Here is a 21,883-nt window from a genome sequence, read left to right on the forward strand (position 1 = left end):
GGGAAAGGGGAGGCGGGGAGGAGGCGGAAATCTTTTTTTTTTCAATAAAAAAATTATATAAAAAAAAGATGTGGAATGTAATGAGAATAATAAATAAATTAAAAAAAACTGGCTTGCTTTGCTTTAGGACATATAAGTGAGATAGATGAGTAATGTTTTATATAGAAAACAAATACTTTAATCTACTTACAAATTTTTGAATCCTTGGTGTTTTTTGTAAGCATATAGTTTGGAAATAAAGGGTCCTCCATCATGTTAAAGATTCACTTACTACTCCCACTTCCTGTACCATAATAAATTCTTATATACATTTTTCTGTATCACATTCCACTATTTATCATGCTAGTTATATACTGTGATTTTTTTAAAAAAAAATTTATTTTCCTGTTCTTTGTTTCCCAAATGGAAAACTAACTTCATAAAAATATGGATGACTCTAACCTATATGTTGCTCTTTCCACACATACAAAGTCCTGACACAGAAGCCTTTGTCAGTAAATGCCATAGAGAAGACAATAGGCCTAATAAATACATCAGTGAGGGGATAAAAGAGCATGACATTTAAGAGAGATCAACCTCCAATGACAAAACTAACAAATACAACAAATAGGTATCATTTCGTGTACTTTTATATCACCTGGTTTCTTCCGACATATTCCCCACAAAATTCAACATCAACATACCACATGTAAATAAACCACAAACACCTACTTATAAGGCTTTTCTTGAAATACTTCCAACAAATAAGTAGTTTAGTAAAGATCTGTAGGCAAAGGAAATTCTATGGGGGAAAGCACACTGGGAAAGAAAATCAGGAGTGCAATCTAGGCTGCATGGCTACTCACATCCACACACAGGAACACTGCTGTTCATTCCAGCTAAGACACAGTTACCAGTAAAGCTGCCTTTGTAGTCTTCCTGCATGTCCCCCGCCCTCCTGCCCAGCCCCCGACTTCTCCTCCATTTCTGTTCAGATAGGAGCAAGCCTCACAAGAGTATCAACAAAGCATGGCATATCAAATTGCAGTAAGCACTTTCCCTTGCATTCAGGCTGGGCAAGGCAATTCAGTATGAGGAATAGGTTCCTAAGAGGCAGCCAAAGCATTAGAGACAGCCCTGCTCCTATTATTAGGAGTTGCAGAAAACCAAGCTATACAACTGACACATTTGTAGAGAACCTAGGTTGTTCTAACCCATACAGGCTCCCTGGTTGTTGGCTCAGACTCTGAATTCCTGAGTTAGGTCACTTGTTTCTGTGGGTTTTCTTGTGATGACCTTGACCCCTCTGCACCCTACAATCCTTCTTCTGCCTCTTCACCAGGGTTCCTCAAGCTCAACCTATTGTTTGGCTGTGGATCTCTGCATCTGTTCCCATCAGTTACTGGATAAAGGCTCTCTGGTGACAACTGGCGTAGTCAACAATCTGATCATAGGAGATGGCCAGTATTGGGTAACTATCCACTATTGCTCGGATCATCCTTGTTTCAGCCTTTACCAGCAACTGGGGGAACAGTAGAGAAGAGTGCTGGCAGATCTTTATCCTCAAAGAAGCTTACATTCTTAGGGCATCTTTCGAAAATGCATTCCATGTATACTAAACACCTTAAAGGAATGAGATCTTCCCTTAATGACTCACTGATGTCAACCATCAGTCTCATTATTACAGGAGTTTCACAATGAGTGGGAAAAATCCAGGAAATATGTCAAAGAGTTCTAGTGCATGGTGGTAGAAGAGCCATTGGTCGAGCTGCTTCTGTGGACAGTTTCCTGGATAGCAAAGATTACAAACACACACACACACACACACACACACACACACACACACACACGGTATGTTCTGGAAAGCATCATAAGATGCTCAAGTAGATTTCTAGCTACTAAAAACTAGTTGATTTATTCATATTTTTCAAGCTTGAGGACAATTTTTTTTTTAGACTTTAAAAAGAAATCAGGAACATGCAAGCTGTAAATGTCAGCAGCTGCTTGGAAAAAGATGGAGATGCAAAGGGGGAAGAATAAATGAAAAAGAAAAAACCCTATGCTGTCTGAGTTAAGCAAGCATGGAAATCAGCCACAAGACAGACTTGCAGCCTCATGGTGAGGAGGGGAATTACACACAAAATGAGTACAAAACGTTAGGAAAGTGATAGAAAGAAATAGAAGAAAAGTCATGCTTTTCCAAGTAATTCAGAGAAGTAGGCAACTTATGAAGTGCACGTCTATGGCCTATTAGAGACTTAAAATTTACGGTTAAAAACAAAACCACTGGGACTGGAGAAATGACTCCATGATTATGAGCTCTGACTACTCTTCCACAGGACCTGGGTTTTATTCCCAACAATCTCGCAGTGGCTTAAAACCATCAGTGACTCCAAGATCTGTGAATCTGACACCCTTTTCTGGCCTCTATGGCAACGGGCATGCACACAATGCACAGACATACATGCATGCAAAACACCCATACACATCAAATAAATATTTTACAAGTGTTGGCAAACTTTTGGAAAATTTTTATAGAACAAGTATGAAGTAGGAGAAATAAGCAGTGATTTTGTACAAGAGCTTTTCTTTTTAATCTTATTATTACTTAATATTTCAGCATATTATATATGCTTACGTTGAGACTTTAAGAATGTTACCTTGCCTACTCAATCTGATGTGGTTTACCTAATTTTCCTCATCCTCATTTCCTCTGCTCTATTACGTATTATCTGATGTATTAATTCCATAGTATTCAATTTGTTTCTTGTTCATCTTCCTTCTTAAGTACATATAATATAGAGTCAGAAAATTAGCTCATCTTGATCACCATTATAATTCCAGTGCAGGTGAAAATAAAACACATAATTTTTGCTCAATAATTGATTAAGTGTACATTTGTTTTATATAGGCATACTACCAAATAAATATGAATAAGTGATTGCATATTGATGGCAGAACATAAAAGAAAAACACAAGGAAGCAAGAAGGGGAGGAAAGAGAAGAGAAACTTGTCAAAGTCTTTCTTGTCCTAGTAGCAAACTACACAGGAAATATCACACATCAACACAAAGTTCAGAATGATGGAAGCTAATCAAAGTTTCCAAAGCAAGGAGATAATAAAAACATAATTTTATTAAAGTAATCAAGTTTTGTCAGTAAGTCAGACTAGAATATAGAAGAAATACTGAAAGGGAGGGTTATGGGTTAAAATACAAGAAGTTAGGGAGAGCAACTACATTAAAGTATTGCTATATATACTCACGTTCACACATAGGAACACTGCTATTCCAAACACTTTCCTTTCCAGCCAGAATACAGTAACTAGCAGAATTGCCTTTTAATTGAAACCTAAGGAAGAAAATGGTAGTGTACTGTAAAATGATTTGGCCAGAGTAATACTCATTTTCCAGGTCTAGTCAAAAAAGCATCTGAGGATTTTGGGAAATGGAACCCGGAGGTGGAAAGGGTGTGTAGATGCTAAGCCACTTAACTACCGCAGGTAGTTTTACCACTTAGCAGGTAGGTAAAACAGAATTGCAAGGCAAAGAGACTTGTCATATAAAGTCCTAGCTTAAACTAAAGAAAGCAGTCAGGGCACAGCCAGACTCTGGACCCTTACTCAGCACTGATCATGCTAAAAGGAATCCAGTACTGCTCACTGTCACAACTGCAAACCCAGACTGCTAACACAACACCTTGCCAACTCTGGCACTGGGAAAGCTAAGTTAACTGGTAGGAAATAGAGATTGTTCTTACGTCTCAGTTTCTGCTATTATTGTCTAGGAAACTCACTATAGCATGCTGGGCTACTGAAGAATAAGTTACACTTATTTTCTCAGTAATTCAGAAAAACAGGCACCTGTTAGGTACCGGTCTTCTTTTGTTTGTTTTTGTTTCTGTTTATTGGTCTTTCCTTTTAAAACACTGGGACTGAAGAGAAAAATGGAAAGTGGAGAGGAGCCAACTTTTGTATAAAGCCATCCAAAATTCTCAAAGGATGTTTAAACCCTTATGTCTTCCTAATTCTTATTTGGTCCTAGTACTTGGTGCTACCAAGGATTCTGTGAAGCGCTGGAGAGCAGGTTCTTTGTTGTTGAGGATTGGTAGTTTGACAGAGGCAGGTCTGCTGTGAAGAATGTTTATGATCTCACCTGAAATATTAACATTGGATGCCATGCTCCCATGTCAGAGCCCACAGCCCATTGCTGGTCTAATGACACATGTGGGCTTTAAAACACTGCACCTTATTTTTTGTTTCTCTTATAAAGTCTATTAATAAAGCATTAAATTCTTCCCTAAAACATTGCTAAATACATTGTTAATTGTATAAGCTTTTGTATCATATAATTTCCCTCAAAATTACTAGCATTATTTTCTATTTAGAAAACGATTTTTTTCACTTAGTGCATTACCTGTATATTTAAAACCAGTAGATACACTTGTTTTTGAATCTGTCATTTAATAAACATCCCAGTTTTTCCTTCATATCTCCTTTTATGAATTCCACAAGTCACCAGTCTTTCCTATAAATAATAGCAGACATTCTCTTCCCCATACCAACCTTCCCATACTTCAGACAAGCTCAGACAGATTGGGCCTGCTCACACTTACCCTTTATTACAAACGAAGGACACTTTAGCCCCAATTTGAAGATTTAGTGGAAATAGTACATTCCCATTAGGAAGCTGTTCCAGGAAAGGACCACAAGGTTTCACTGGAGAAAAAAAGAGTCAAACAGAAATAACAGTGTGTGGAAAATAAAAACACAAGCCATAAATATCAATCCAGATGACAGTCTGGAGACCCACACATGAGGGAGCCACAGGACTCTAACGTGTAGCCTGGCGCATAGTGCTACAGCAGTTTCAGCTCTGGATAAAAACACCATCTTTGTTTGGGGTACACTGCTAGTGCTGGATTCCTAGAGGCAGGTGTCATGTTAAGGAAAAAAGTTTCATGAAGTGAAAAAAAATTCCCTCAGTGGTAAACTGGATCACACATGCCAAGAGGATCACAACTTTATGTGGGAAATAAAAGAAGAAAAAAAAGGAACAACTTTATTTATACATGACAAAATAAACAACCTTTCTGCCAAAAGTGACTATACAATGAAGACACTGTGACTATAACTAATAAATCTTGAATTTATTGTTTTCTCCCTACGATGTACACTAAGGTTATAACACTCCCAATATCTTTTTTGTTTTGTTTTTTAAGACAGGTTTTTTTTTTTTTTTTTTTTTTTTTTTTTTTTGTAGCCTTGACTGTTCTGAACTAGCTCTGTTGACCAGGCTAGCCTTGAACTTTACAATATTGGTCTAGAATAAATGACTTTCTTAACGATTTCCAAATATTTTTGATGTTATAATAACTGCTTTGAGGGCTCATCTCTCAAGAGTTTCCCTTGACTAATACATGAACTGTGATATTTAAAGAATAGGCTGGTTAAATTTCTATTGATTCTCAGTTTCATACTATATAATGCCTTTTGATTGTTATGGGTAAAACCATGAACACTACAACTTCTTTGCTCTAGGTCTCTAGTACAGTGGTTCTCAACCTTCCTAAAGCTGTGATCCTCGAATAGCAATTCCTCATATTCTGGTGACCCCCACTCAGAAATTTTTTTTAGTTGCTACTTCATAACTGTAATTTTGTTACTTTTACTGAATCATAATGTAAATATTTTTGGAGATAAGGTTAGCCAAGTGGGTACCAACACATAGATAGAAAACCACTGCTCCAGGGGCTCTAATTAAGTTCTGCCACTTGGAAGACATATATACCAAACTAAAGGACAAGAGATGTGATAGACACCTTTATGCATCCAGGGACAGCATCAGTTGAGGCAGCCTTGATGATCTCTCAAGTGAGCAGCAGTCAGCAATACTAATGACAGCAAGGACTGGCTCTATCCTGGAAGAATTAGCAGGGTCTGGCTGTGTCAGCCATGACAGAGGATGACAGTATCAACCAGAGTAGGGCCGGGTGTGTCAGCTCTATTCTTGAGTAACAGTAGTTCCCTGATCTTTGGCGACATTGTTTTCCTTTTACTCTTCCTGTCCTTCTAATATCTTTATAACCCATTATCACCTACAGGAAAGTCTTCATTCTTTGGGAGGATCTGCCAAATGGAAAGACCTGGATTTTAATCTTTGATCTGCAAGTTAGTATCTATATCGCCTCAGAAAACTATCTAACCCCTAAGCCTCAATATGGCAAAAATAATAACTACCCCATAGTTTCATTTTAGGAATTAAATATGCATGCATTTAATATGACTAGCCAAGGATCACTCATTACATATTAGTAAATATTAGGTATATGAATGACTGATAAGGGCTGGAGATGGCAATACATGAAAAGAACTTCTGTGTATGAGAATTCCCAGGATGTATCACATTCCTTGTTCATATTTAGCTCCTTCTCAATTTGAATGGATGTGTTGTAAGGGTGTACAAACACCACAAACACATGACCGTTCTTGATTTCACATTCCCTCCCAAGAAAATTTATTCATCCAACCTGTTCACCATAAGCCCTCTTCCAGAACTAACCTTTATGTCTGGTCCTCTAACACCCCATAGCATGGCAGGCTCCCGAAGCCCTGATCAGACTTACCCTGGAAGCAGCTTGGTAACTCTGGCTCCCATTTGTTTAGGTTTTGACACTGTACACTGCTGATTCCTTCCATGATAAAGCCAGGCTGACATCTAAACTCCACAGTATCTCTTAAGGAAAACAAGCTTCTGCTTTCAGACACCATGACTGCATTTTCAACATGGGGAGGTGTACATTTGCTGAGTTCAATGCACTGAGGAGGAGGGCCACTCCAGACTCCAACTTCACCATCACTGCTGGTACAGTGTATGGATGGTTCACCCACCAGATTAAAGAGCTTTTTCCCTCTATCACCAGTTTTGCAGCGATAGGTGACCACCATTCCATAATAAAAATCTTCTGTAGGAGCAACGAACTCTCCATTGGTAATGGCTTGGGGTGCTTCACAAGGAATTCCTGGGCAAAGAAAACAGATTTTATTTTATATAAATAGGGGAAATCCAATGAATCACAGAACTGAAGATACTTATACTCATTATATACGCAAATGTTCATTAAAAGCATTGAATATTTATTGACTTGTAGATGAGTTTTAAAATGTTGTTATTTAGGCACACATAACAACATGTGCACCTACTTTTTCCTATAAACTTTTCCTACTTTTTTCTTATAAAGTTACAAATACAATTGACCTCTTCATTTGAAATAGCTCTTTGATCATATTACAGAGTTTATATCAGCTTTCAGATTTTTCTTCTTTGTCTATAAATTTGTAAATCTGTTGTCAACTGAAAGGAAAACTTGAAAAAAAATATTAACAACAAAGTTTTTAGACTATAAGATGGAAAAAATGTCATAATACACAAAGATTTCTTGAACAGAAAAATCAGTAACTAGAAGGAGAAAATTAGAAAGTTAACAATATTAAAATGAAGAATTTCTATTTTCAAAAAGAAAAAAAAAGACAGGCCATAAACTAAAAGAAAACATACTCATTTTATTTATTGGAAAGTATGAAATTATGTACAAGAATTTCTATAAAATAAGTAAATAAACTAGTGAATAATGCACACCAGGTTTGAACAGTCATTCCACAAACATGAAGAGTTAGTATCAATGAAAATTCAAATCATTTTAGACATTTTGATCATTAGTATTATGCTATGGAAACAACAGAATGATCTGACTATCAAGATCATCACCATGTAACTATGGACGGTGTTACATGACTTATTTGTGAGACGAGATATCGGTCGGGTGGACAAAAATCTACAGTGAATTACTGTAAAGGAGGTTGCATTGTTTTATAGGTCTAGAAAAATTCACATGAACAGGAAATGATATTCTGCAGGACATAGCCTACTATCAAATATTCCAAAATTTCCTCCAGCTTTCCCCCAGAGACTTAGAGCTATTTAGTGGGCTTAGGTTATAGAAATTTTAGATAATTAAACAGTTAAAAGTACAGACACAGCTATAACTAGTTATACTGTGTTTTAATAGGAGAATACATGCAGTTTGAATTTTGATTCTTTTTTACATAAAATGTATATGTTTAAATGTTCCATATGTTGCTGTGGGATAATGCTTTTGTACGCTGTAAAAATTTGTTAATGGTAATGGTTTAATAAAACACTGATTGGCCAATAGCCAGGCAGAAAGTATAGGTGGGACAACCAGACTAGGGAAATTCTGGGAAAAGGAAGGTCCAGATGCAGTCACCACCCAGATGCAAAGGAAACAAGATGAGAATGTTGCACTGATAAAAGGTACCACACCACGTGGTTAAACAAAGACAAGAGTTATGAGTTAATTTAAGTTGTAAGAGGAGCTAGTTAATAATAAGCCTGGGCTAATAGGCCAAACAGATTATAATTGTTATAAGCCTCTGTGTGTTTCTTTAGGACTGAATGCCTGTAGGTCTGGGCAGGACAGAAACTTGGTTTACAATATGTGAAAGTGTAGGTTAGCCGACAGCTTCACTAACCTTGAAAAATATGGACAAAAATTTTATTAATTTGCCAAGCAGGATGATAGTTATATTAGAGATTGAAAAACAAACACAACTTAAAGTGAACTGAGTCAAAAATAAGATTGGAAGACTTTTTACATTTACACATTCTACAGTTAGAAAAGGAACATCCAGGACCAAGGAGAACTTAAAGAATGTTGTAGTTCAAGAATGTTGTAGTTGTCTTCTGTCTTAGAGTTACTATTGCTGTGATGAGAAAACATAACCAAAAGCAACTTGAGGAGGAAAGAGTTTATTTGGCTTACATCCTAAAACACATTCTACTGAGAGAAGCTAAGGCAGGAACTCTAATCAGGAAGAAACCTGAAGGCACAAGCTGATGCAGAGGTCATGGAAGCTTACGTTCCTCATGGCTTGCTCAGCCAGCTTTTTAATAGAACCCAGGACCACGAGCCCAGGACTGACACTACCCACAATGGACTAGGCTCTCCCACAGAGATCACTAAATAAGAAATGCCTTACAGGCTTACGGAGGAATTTCTCAACCAATAATTCTTATTTTTAATATGACTCTAGCTTATGTCAAGTTGAGACAAAACAAGCCAGAACATCATTTTCTTGAAAAACAGATTATACAAGAGGAATTTTAATAACAATTTTTAAAATCCCTTATAGGGCTTTATGTTTACATCTGTGATAGAGTACTTCCTAACAGGCATAAGGCCCTGGGTTCAATCTTAGATCTGCAAAAATTGTATAATTCCAGAGAAAATTTAAAGTACATAAGTAAAGGTGATAGAAATAAAAATTTCAACTTACTGTCACAAATAGGTGCTTCATTATCCCAAATGAGACCGTTATCTGAGATTATGCACACAGCTGTATTGGAACCAATGAGGCGGTATCTATACACAGAGCAAAGAATGTTAATTAATTCATAAGTAATTGCCTGCTAAATTGCTGCTTCCCAGAGATTACTACCTTGAAAGCTTCAGGGCATTTTTTCTTTTCTTGTCAAAGACCATGAGTTCTGAAATCATACATCCTTCTTTGGACTTTTTGATTTTCTTCTTAATGCCTTCCTAACTAAATGAGATTTTTCTTTTTATTATGTTATCACGCAATCTGCAATAAATTATAATTGTTTCCTATAAATCATATTTTTAAAGACATTACAAGCTTCTTGAAGGCAAGAGAAATGTCATGTGTATATGTATATAATACTAATATGAAAGAATTAATTTATACCTAGAAAAAGTAATGTGAATGCCTGGATAAGGTTATGCCTTATCAGCAAGATTCATTAATGTAGAACCTAGAACTCAAATCTGACCAAAGTTGAACAAAAACAGATTAAAGTCAGGAATACTCAATTAATATGCTGTAAATTGTCTAGTATGTCATAAAATTAAAACAAGTCATGACACTTATTTCACAGCAACTTAACTCTTATAGCTATTATGTTAGATTTATTAAAAAAAAACAAGTCATTTTAGGAAGTGCAACTGTAAAGGATTGTGTTTTAAATTTCACTTGCTCCTTTTCCTCTGTGAAAGAAACTTTTTTTTTCCTTTTTCTTTTTTTCTTTCCTCTTTCCTTTTTGTTTGTTTGAGACACGATTTCTCTGTTTCTTTTTGACTGTCCTGGAACTCACTCTGTAGTCCAGGCTGGCCTTGAACTCAGAGATCCGAATGCTGGGGAAAAGTCACGTGCCACCAGCAACCAGTGGAAAAGAGGATACAATTTTACATGTAAGCTTGTGTATTTTCTACCAGAGAAAGAACTAAAATTGACACAAGATCTCTTGTTCTGTCTAGTTACTGTGACGCTCACTTTTCATCTTCCCATTCCCGATTTTCCTAGCATATTCTTATTGCTGGTGACTACTTCTATAATTATATAATTTATAAAAGTTATATAAAGAATCATATAGAATGTAACCATATATGATTAGCTTTCTACTCAGCATAATAACTGGAGGTTTATCAAGCAATCCTTTCTGTTATAAGTTAGAGTTCACAGCATGGATGTACCACCACTCACTTAACCACTTACCTACTGATGGATATTCAAGTAAGTCCAAAATCAGGGAGATCCATAGAGAGAGATAGGATAGAGAAAGCTTTCCTTTGAGAATGATAAAAATGCTTTTGTGCTCCCAATCTTAAAGAAAAGACTGCTTTTCACCACTGTGAACAATGTTAGTTGTAGGCTTGTCATATGTGGAAAATATATGTAGAATCTCTAATCCTTTTAGGAATAACTTTTTTTTAAATATTTATTTATTTATTATGCATACAATATTCTCTCTGTGTGCATGTCTGCAGGCCAGAAGAGGGCACCAGACCTCTTTACAGATGGTTGTGAGCCACCATGTGGTTGCTGGGAATTGAACTCAGGACCTTTGGAAGAACAGGCAATGCTCTTAACCACTGAGCCATCTCTCCAGCCCCCAGGAATAACTTTTAAAGAGCTTTTCTAACAATGGAAAATTTGAATTTCAAATGCCTTTTCTTCTAGTAATGGCTATGTTTTTACACCTCATTCTGTCAGTGCAATATATCACATTTTATTTGTACATTGTCAAGTTTTCATTACAGGTATAAATCCCACTTAATTATGACGTAGACAGTGGGTATGTTGTATGAGTGTACATGGGGTCTGTGACAGTGCTGAGGGGATATTTCATTTGTATAAACAAAGCCTGCCGAAGTTCAGAGAGTAAAACAGCCACACTGATCAGCCTTACAAACGAGACAGTCGTGGCACACACCTTTAACATCAGTAGCCACACTAGTTTGTCATAGAAACTGGGCGATAGTGGTGCATGCCTCACTTACAGTCTCATTCTGAGATTCCTGGAGGCAGAATTGCCGTTTTGGACTGAGGTAGAGGTAAGAGCCAGTGACTGTTTGTTTTGCTTTTCTGACCTTCAAGTTGAACTCCAATTTCTGTCTCTGGGTTTTTATTAATTTTGCTATATAGTGTACTCTAAGTGTGCACAAGGAACTCAGAGCAAGATGCCAGGCATCTTCCTGTATCACTCTTAGTCCACTGCCTTGAGAAAAAAATCTCTGTCACTGGACAGAAAACTCACTCTTTTAGCTAGGCTATCTGGCCACCAAGCTCTTAGGATCTGTCTGTCTCTCATTCTCCCAGTGCTGGGATTACAGGCACATGGAGCCATGGCTGGGTTTTTACATGGATGTTGAAGCTTCATCTCATTAGCCCCAATGTATGCACTTATAAATTCTGTCTGCCTGCTAGTAATTTGTAGACAATGTTTATAACATGTTTATTAAGGATATTGTCCAGTAATTTCCTTCTGTTGTCATGTCTGGCTTTGGTATTAGCATAGTACTAGCCTCATAAAATAAATTAGAATTCAGTGATGAGAACATTAGGCCCTAAGGCTTCTTTGTTGGAAGGTTGTATGTAGTAAGTAAACGGAATTTATCTAAGAATTTATGTTTTGCCTCTTCAGCTACATTGAACTATATGGTTTTGCTCTCAAACATGTACCTGCAATGCTAACTCACAGCCATCACAGTTTCTTCAACTTCTTTTTCACAGTTTGGTTCAGGATTTATCAATGCAAAAACTGTGTGTTTAGTCTGCACCATACCAACCCAGTGAGTGTTTTACTTCCTATGTATGTTGCCATAGTTAGGAACATCCCCAAAGGCTCATAGTTTAAAGGCTTAGCCTCCCAGGCTATGATCTTATTGGGCTGTTGTAGAATCTTTAAGAAGTGGGCATTAAGAGACAAACTTAGCTCACCAGCTATATGCCTCTGGAGAAGATACTGAGATCTTAGCCTCAAAGCCTTTCTTTTCTTCATGGCAACCATGAGGTGAAAGGTTTACCATGTCCCTGCTGTAATGGACCATGCCACCTTAGATCGAAGCAAGAGAGTTAAGTGAACATGAACTGAACTGAGATTTCTATAACTATGAATTAAAGCATAACTTTCTTCCTTTTAACTATCTCAATTATTTTGTTATAGTAATGGAAAGCTGACTAACGTGTGCTGTCTTGATTATTCAGCAGGGATAACATATCTTTCTCACCTCGTCAGGTTATATTTTTGTATATTTCAATCAAGAATTAAACACTTATATTCAAGCCTTTTAAGGCTAGGCAACATTCTGATGGTGTGGACATGCTGTAGAGCACTTGTGTAGCAAGTTTAAAGCATTGAGTTCAACCGTTAGCACAAACAAATCAAAACACAACCAAAACTCAAATCAGGAAGTAACAAATTAGATGTCTTTCCTGAGTCCTGGATAGAAGGTAGTATTGCTGTTCCAGAAGTCTTGATGAAGAACTGTTGTTGTCAACTCACCCTGTATTACAAGTATAAGAAATACTGGATCCAAACTGAATGTCTGTGATTATTACTACGCCATTCTGAGGATCTTTAGGATTTGCACATGATTTACCTGTGAGAAAGAAACAATTTTTGAACAAAGTAAAGTAAACTGAACTTTTCTTAGTTTATGAAGTTCTAACCTGACTGTAACTTACTGTATACAGAGCATACAAAATTGTAACATTTCACAGATTTTTGCTACTTTGAGGAAACTCACCAGACACTTCTTTCCAAAAGAACTCCCCATCCAAGTTCTTTCTTATTTTCACATGGTGACATCCAAAAACATAAATACTTCATTTATTACCAAGGCATTCTTTTATGTGTTCCAATTCACAGGCCTCAAAGTCTGGGATTTTTTTCATCTCTTAGTTATTAAATATACATTTATTTGCTTTGGAATCACTAATTACTTAGTGAAACTTGTGTGAAGTTGGATATACTAAGTGAAATATCCTGAGGGTATTTTTCATCAATCATGCTCTGTGATGGTCATTATTATTAAATTTATCAACAATTGAGAAGACAGAAGCACAGAGTAAAGATATGACTTACAAGATGAGTCAATGTACTATATATGCCTTAGATAATATTATTAATGACATGTGTCATAATTTTAAAATCGAGACAAACTTGAAACAGACTCTATTTGCCACAAAGTATCTATTTTCTGTCATCTTCCTCTGCAGATACTCACGTATACACTTATTTTCAGCACTTGTCCAGTCTAAGTTTTCTTCACATACGATGGAGAACTGCCTCTTGATATATCCTGGGCGACATTCATACATCAAAGATGTTCCAATGGGAAACTCAGATTCATCAGTTTGAGTTATACGGTTGGCAAATGGAAACCATGATGGGGCTTTGCACTGGCCTGGAGAATGAGACCACAGCAACATTACACTTACAGGAGGAACTTTTATTCACCTTTTCTTTCTCTTCATTATATTTTATAGATGTGATCAAAGAAGAAAAAGAATACTCTAATAGGGGTAAAGGGAATGATTCTTTTAATATTCTTTTTAAAGATTTATGTATTTATTATGTAAACAGTGTTCTGTCCACATGCATGCCTGCAGGCCAAAAGAGGGCACCAGATCGCATTATAGACGGTTGTGCACCACTGTGTGGTTACTGGGAATTGACCGCAGGACCTTTGGAAGAATAGGCAGTGTCCTTAACCTCTAAGCTATCTCTCCAGTACCTTTAATGGGCATTTTTACAGTTAAGTTTTTAAAATAATTTTAGTTAGCATCTATAAGTGAGCCTCTGCTTTAAAAATGCCTCTGCTTTAATAATTTTTTTAAGATTTATTGATTTTATTCTGTGACTCTTGTGCTTAAATGCATATATGTGCACCCCATGCATGCAGTGCCTTTGCAAATCAGAAGACAATGTTGGATCCTCTGGAATTGGAGTTATGGATACCTCTGCTCTTTTTTTCTCTTTTTTAAAAAGCAATGTGTATGTAGCTTAATTCACATATAACATATTAACATAATGTAGGTAGGATAAACAGTCTTTAGCTGAAGGGAAACTCCCAACATAGTTTCAAATTTCAACCAGAGAGTACCTGTGCTTAGATTTCATCCATCCCGTCCTCACATTTCCTTCTCTCCTGTACCAAAACAGACTCATGCCTTGCATCCTTCCTCTCAGTCTCAGTCAACCAGCCAGCTCTCCTGGCCCATGATCTTCCTCTCTGGCATTCAGGAATGGATCAGCACTTTGGCCAAGCAAGGGGAGTGGGGGGGGGGATAATAAAATTCAAAAACTGTAACTGTGTTTCATTTTGTGAATGTATTTTCCAATACATGTTTTTATTTAACTTCTAGGCTCGGTTATCTTTCCTTAAGGCTTAGCAGAATTAAATTAACTGACAGTTAGGGTCAAATAACAAGTAATCAATAATTATATGTTGGAAAAAAATCATTTTAACTTTGGAAATATTACATTTTTGCTATGACTTCATTTCCTAGCAAAACTCTCAATTAATTCAAATTTTAATGGGGTAGATTAAGGCAAACAAAAAACTTTTAACAATGTATTTCTAGTTAGTTTTTAAACTGACTGCATCTTGTTTTGCATATGTGGAACTTTGGTAACTCCAAAAAAGCTCACGTTCCTAATTTTCCTCCAATATTAGACTGGCTGTGGCTCTCCCCACACTCCACTGAACTATGGTGTCCTGTTCTGTGTTTTCACATGTATGTTTCATCACGTTCAACCTGACTTCCTACCAGACTACTACTTTCACATCCGTTTCCTCCAGACATGCATTCATCTTCTATCTATGAAACATTCTATGTGGAATATTTCATTTCTCTCTAGCTTCCGATCTTCTACCAGGTCTCAGCTAACATACCACTTTCCAGACGTGAGAAATATCAAACTTAAACTACCTGTACTTACTTTACCCATTATCTTTTCCCCTATTATATCAATAATATTTTATTATTATAATTTTTATTTTTAATATGTATACATTTGATAGGATTTCTTTCAATAGCTATCAGAGATAGACAATGTGAAGGTAAGAGACCAAATAACCTTTGTTCCTATAGATAAATACCAGGCCCAGAGCTTAGCACCCAATTATAAGCAGTAGATGTATTTTGTTGCCATAAACAAATAAATAATATAATGTAAAATAAGTACCATCAAGAATCCACACAGGCTACGTCCCAAGAAGCCCTCATTTGCAGAGTTTTGATTAGAGTTCATATATTTCTAAGTTTCAAAGTTATTACCACTTTGAAAATACTGTATAACAGCAAAAACAAAACAAAACAAAAAACCTACTAAGTGAAAAATACAATTCCTGTGAAAACCACTTTGATAAACATGGAGAAAAGAGAAAGAACAGCAACAAAACCATTGAGTGAAAGTTTCTGTGATTTCAAATATCATGTCTTCACCTTTTCTCTAGCTGACCAGTAGGATGAATACAATGTTGATAACTGTCTCCCCAATTAGTCCCAACAAGGGAATCAATCCCAAGTGCAGCATCCAGTTAAAAGAAATTTTCATACAAATATCAGTCTTTGTTTTCTCTTTGGTCTAGTTTTTCAAAGTAATTACTTTGAGATTTACCCAGGGTATATGTATTTCATTGCTGAGAAATATTCAGTTAGATAAATAAATATGCCATAATTTAACTGAAGGACATTTTTGGTTGTTTCTACTTATTGGCTATTACCAATAGTGCAGGATGATGGAGGTGGAGAGAAGTTTCAGCAGTTAAGAGCTCTTTCTCATCTTCCAGAAGACCCAGGTTTAATTTCCAGCACCCACAAGGCAGCTCACAACCTTATGTGACTCCAGTCTAAGGAAACCTGATGCCCTCTTCTGGCCTCTGTAGGTACTATATGCATATTGTGCACTGACATACATGCAAACAAATACTAATTCACACTAACAAAGATAAAATAAAAATAAATAAAACCTAAAAACAACAAAACAAAACACCACCCAGCTACAAAAACTAATGTAGCTGTTTCTGTTGGACACAAATTTTTATTTCTCTTATGTAAAAACCTGGGAGTAAAATGCCTAGGTACATGATAGAAATTTTTTTGAGACACTGCTGAGTCATCTTCCAACAGTAGTCCCTTATCTCTCAGTAAACAGCACAAGACAACTTTCATGACTTCTTGCTAAAATATACAGTATAGTGACTCTGCACACTTTTAGCTGTTCGCATGCCTGTGCATTGTTATCTTACTATGCTTTTTTTGTCCTGGAAGATGTAACCGACTTTCAAATGTTCCATTTAAGTCACTGATTGATTCATCCTGAGCCATCACAACTGTGAACTCATGACCACTTCCATGACTGCTGAAATATGAGCTGTCAACCTGAGCTACACTCTATACTCTGCTCCTAGTCTACATGCTTTACCCTTTAGTGGAGAGATTCTTTAGTGGAAAAGATTGCTTAAGCAACTTTATTAGCTAAAATAGAGAGCACAAAATTTAAAAAATAAATTTATAAAAATGGTCTGCATAAATATTTAAAGGAATGCTATACAAATGAAATAAGATCTTATTATTTTACTATTTTTTATTCTTGCTATTATTTTTATTTTATTATTATTTTCAAGAGGTTTCTCTGTGTAGTCCTGGCTGTGCTGAAACACACTCTGTAGTCCAGGCTGGCCTCAAACTCAGAGATATATCCACTTACCTCAGCCTTTGAATGCTGAGAATAAAGATGTGTGCCACCGTTGCCTGGCTTGGAATAAGCATTTTAAATACTTTACTAGAGACAGTGATCTAATATCATTAGTTAACACTTAAGTGACAAAATATTACCACAGATTTTGTTAATAGGAGTGTATATACGGCTGTATTTCAACTAGATTTGATACTTTCTAGATTCTTGATGCTTTCTAGATTTTTGTTGTTGCTATTTGTTTTTATATGATCAGCACTTCTTCCCCTGAGTGCCTTTCACATACAACTTATACATGTGTGTATCCTCAGGCAATAAAGGGGTAGTCAGTGCAGCCACCTTGTTTTCTGGAATTACTCTTACTATAATCCTCTTTAGTGAGTATTTCTCAGTGCAGGACATGTAAGAAGGTTATTTTGTCTATCATTAGATAATATAAACTATAAATCACACATCTGAGAATATGGAAACTGAAAGCATTATGAAGCACAGGAAACAAACTCTAACTCCCCTTCTTTGGCTTCTTCACGTAGCAGTTAACAGAAATGATCCTATAAGAGTATCTTAGGGCATGCCAGAGTCCACCAACTCCAACAGTATTCTAGTAATACTTAACTACTGTACCACTTTATGGCCCTGATTGTGGTTTATTTTAGTGAATGGTCTGTATAAGGTGGTATAGTCTACTGTTGTGCGTTGCTGAGTTCTGCTATGTCCTTACTGTTTTTCTGCCTGCTACATCTGTCAAGTTCTGGTAGAGGGTTACTGAAGCTTCCAACTCTAAGAGTAGATTCATTTATTGCTGTTTACAGGTCTGCCCATTTTTGCTTCATATATTTATTTGATAATGCTGTCAGAGGCACACATGTGGACATTTGTTAACTGACTTGCTGGATCCAAGGTCCTCAGCTGTAAGTAGCAGAGACTGGAAACCCAGAACCAATTTCTCTATGAGTTGAGGTGAAGCTCTCCACCACATTTTTTTTTTTAAATCACAAAGTGCTGTGGCCAATGGAAGCATTCTAGTAGTAGTCTCTTCATTTCAACTCTCTAAAGTACTCCATAGCCTGAGTCACATTTGAAGGATACTGTGATAACCTTGATAAATTTTCTTTGCACTTAATGCCTGAGGTTGTAACAATATCTTAATAACTATGGCAAAACTGTAGCACCATTTCAGCCAGATGATGACAAAGCCACAAAGATCACTAAGCACCGATAGAAGATTCCCAACATTCTTGGTATACTTCGTTTCTAAAAATTTAAATTTTATCATATATTGTCACCTGACCAGTTACTATGTGTACCTAGGGAGATAAATATTTAAACACAATTTTTTGCAGAAATTTTGTTTTTATTTTTTCTGCTCTCAGGAAAAAAGGTTCAATTAATATATGTAGTCGGTCTAGAGAAAAAGCTTAAACCCCGAGTTGAACAAAAACACTTAAGACTGTCATTTCAACTGTCAATGAGTCTAAACAATGCAAAAAGTCTTCAAGGAAGTCTTTCTCTGAGAAAATTCTTATTGAAGACGTAGAAAGGGTACTTAGAATTTCCATAGTGGGTAAAAAGGGCACTCTATTTTGCCCTTAACCATCACTAAAGTGTAATATGCAAATTCTATAGTCCCTTTTACTTGCAACTTGGGTCTTCCTGTTCTTCAAACCCTAACCTAGGGTGGAAGTGGGAGGATCTTCCTTAAAGTAGGAACTCAACTGAGTCGAAGAGGATTTGGGGCGAGAGATAATCAGTCCCTAGACCTGTTTGCTAGGCCTTCAGAGAAATGCATAAATAAGGGCTCCAGGACAGAAGCAAATTAAGCAGCAGAACATGGGTTAGACACTAGACAACACCAATTAAATGCAACATCACGAAATACCTCAATATCTCAGATTCACAGATGAGGAAACACACAGGCAAATTAACTTTCCTCACAACTAAATTCTAGGATTAGAAATTGAGTCTCCCAGACTTTCATGACTTCCCCAACCTCCACACCGCCTCCTTTCACTACAACTGGCTCTACACTCAGTACAGACAAGCCGGTGGGAGACCTACCGACTGCGCACTATCTGGGCTGAGAGCGCCACACTCACACCAGCGCTGGGGTCTGTGCTGCGCCCATTTACCGCGGGTGCCGGTGCACCGCGCGTCGGTGCCTCCCCGCACCTCCCTGCGGCTCACCCAAAACTGAAGGCGGAAGGAACAGCAGCAGGATGGCCAGCTGGGCTCCGCCGCGGCAGAAAGCTACAAGGCGTCCCACGGGGCCCGGACGCTCTGAGCTCCGAGAAGCCTTCATTTTCCTCAACACCGGTGTCAAGCCCAGTAGAATGGCAGAGAAGGCAACCACGCCCAGGGTGCGGGAAATGACGCTGAGTTCCGGAAAAAAAAAAAAAAAAAAAAAACCTATTCAACACCGCTTCCCGTTGTTGGGCGGGGTCTTGTTTATTCTCTTTCGTGGGCCTTCTATGGAACTATGGAATACCTCCTGGGAGATCGCTTCTGGGACGGAGACACATGATCAAAACGTAGCAAGACAGTTCCAGGATGTTTTCTAATTTTAAGTACTTTCAGTTCCAAAGAAAGCAAGGCACTATGGGAACTCTGCATATAACCAGCCTTACTCCCCCACCCCAGGAAATCCGCAAGGGTGGAGCCTAACGCTAACCTGCGACTGTTTTTTAAATGGAGAGCCCCCAGTCTCAGGTCCTGTGGGATGAATTCAGATGTAAGTGCCACGGAAACAAAAATTAAAGCAATGAGTCAATCAGACAAAAATTTTATAAATATGTCAACGCTACAGCTCTCATCTTAAAAGGAATAAGAGTTTATGCGTGACCATAACCCTGGAACAATGATTTAGGTTACTCCAAATTCCATGTCCCAACGTGGAAGCAATTCCACAAAGGTTTTAGGGGTTTACAGAGCAGTGAAAGTCTTAAATCAAGTTTAAAATACATTAGTGGGTACATCAGAGAAGCAGATATATTAATGTGGGGTAAGATTTTCTGTTGGTTCAAGTTGCTATCTGATGGCACTCTTAGCTTTTGCATTGGTAGAATTAGTTTTCTGCTAAATTAATAGATTCTAAAAGATTATTGTTTGCCTGCTTGCTTTGTAATTTTTGTTCGTCTGTTTTGTTTAATCTGATGTTTCAAGATATTAGTTCTGACGCAGGAGGCAAGGAATGGCTGTTTCAGAGGCCCGGATCAGAGGCCCGGAACAAAATAAGGTAATTAGCCTGTGGCCCTGCAATATTGCAATCTCTCCATAGTTCTGAAATTCTAATCAGCCAGTCTCTGCGGACACAGATACCTTTCAGGAGTTTGCTTTCACAGGCAGATGCAGTTTCTTTTCAGAAGTTTTTGCTCACAAATATAACATCAATGTTATTCAGCCTAGATTAGGTCAGTGCAGTAATGAATGGGGGGGGGGGGGACCAGCTAGGGGATCTTGTCATCAATCCAAGTGAGATCCGATGACAAGTGAACAATTAATAAGATCCCAGAAATGGAATAAATGGGATTTGCACTGGGTTTAGTTCCTTTCTTAATGATGATGAAGAGGAAAAGATAGATAGAAATAAAGAAAAAGAAAGAAAGAAAGAAGGAAGGAAGGAGGAAGGAAGGAAGAAAGGGAGAAAGAAAGAATCAAGAAATAGCCCCCTACTTAGAGATGGATGGTAGTGCTTATTGAAATAACAAATATAGAGGGCCAAGTTTAGGGAACAGAATTAAGAATTCAAAGATTCCAAGAGAGAAATAGACCATGTGAACAAAAACATCCACATTCTGTTTGCAGAACCTGTGAGGCTTTATTTGGTAGGAAAGACATTGCTGGTTAAACTAAATCAGAATGTTGAAATGGGGAGGTAACTCTGACTTCATAATCCCAAGGATCCTTTTAAGAAGATGATACTAGATCGGAGAGGAAGAAAGTGAAAACAGAGACCAGAGTTGCTACCTCCAGAGAGCAAATGCCAGCAGCCTTAATAAGGTAGAAGAAATAAACAGATTCTCCTCTGGGGCTTTCAGATGGAACCAGTCCTGGCAGCGCTTTGAGTTTCGTACTGTAGGAGTCATTTAAAAATTGAGTTATTCTCAAAAGAATATGGAAGAAGTTATATTACAGTTAAGTGGATTGAGTTCTTCAACTTTCTTACGCCGAACGCTATCAGAGTATACCATTCCCACATGGGTGTGGGCTTACTTCTTAGCACCCACCCTCTTCCTTCAGTCCTTGATGGGTTTAGCTCCTGGCTGATATTCACTTCCACCAATGTTCCTCTTAGCACTCAAGGACTTAAAAGGTCATAGATTTTTTTTTACATACTTGGCCTCATAATTTCTTTTTTGTCTATGATCTTATCCTCCACTCTACTATGCCACCAATGCCCATATAGTATCTTGGAAGTGTCACTAGAACTGTATCCTCTTCATAAGCTCAACTATCCCCTTTAACCACAAATCACACCTTTCTAGTTCACCTCCAGTGTCTTGACTCTCACACTCTCTATCTTACAATGTCTACAAGTCCATAGACCTGCCACAACTGGTCTCTTGCTAGGTTAGATTTGTGCTCCATCGTAATAGTCACCATTTTGCATACCACTTTCACTGACAGTATTTTTTGGACAAAACAACATAAAATTCAATACTCTATTATGTTGCCTTCATTACTATAAAACTGAATGTTACTACAGGAAAATGAAGAATTGATGGTGACTAGTCTTACTATAATGACATCTCATTTCATTTAAATCTTTGTGTTAGGGTAACAATAAAAGTCCATTAAAGGATAACTTCTTTGTGTCAAGAAAA

The 21,883-nt window shown here is 37.2% G+C and overlaps 1 protein-coding gene across 2 annotated transcripts in view; it reads right to left on the reverse strand.

Annotated features, from left to right (window-relative positions):
* Cr1l (complement C3b/C4b receptor 1 like) overlaps positions 1-19,688 on the reverse strand; it is a 46,496-nt gene extending 26,808 nt beyond the window's left edge. For both annotated transcript variants that reach the window (XR_007592859.1, XM_050148130.1), the window contains exons 1-8: positions 19,549-19,688; positions 19,248-19,435; positions 13,585-13,764; positions 12,861-12,957; positions 9,335-9,420; positions 6,604-6,999; positions 4,594-4,696; positions 3,245-3,330 (exon numbers count right to left, since the gene is read on the reverse strand). Coding sequence is in view for 1 of the 2 variants with exons in the window: in XM_050148130.1 (XP_050004087.1) it covers positions 3,245-3,330; positions 4,594-4,696; positions 6,604-6,999; positions 9,335-9,420; positions 12,861-12,957; positions 13,585-13,764; positions 19,248-19,435; positions 19,549-19,673 (1,261 nt within the window). In the remaining variant the exon portion in view is untranslated. The remainder of the gene's footprint in view (positions 1-3,244; positions 3,331-4,593; positions 4,697-6,603; positions 7,000-9,334; positions 9,421-12,860; positions 12,958-13,584; positions 13,765-19,247; positions 19,436-19,548) is intronic.
* Between the last annotated feature and the right edge of the window lie 2,195 nt (positions 19,689-21,883).

Source organism: Alexandromys fortis, unplaced genomic scaffold, assembly GCF_014885135.2.
Source record: "Alexandromys fortis isolate MF-2015 unplaced genomic scaffold, M_Fortis_MF-2015_v1.1 scaffold_62, whole genome shotgun sequence".
Classification (NCBI taxonomy): domain Eukaryota; kingdom Metazoa; phylum Chordata; class Mammalia; order Rodentia; family Cricetidae; genus Alexandromys; species Alexandromys fortis.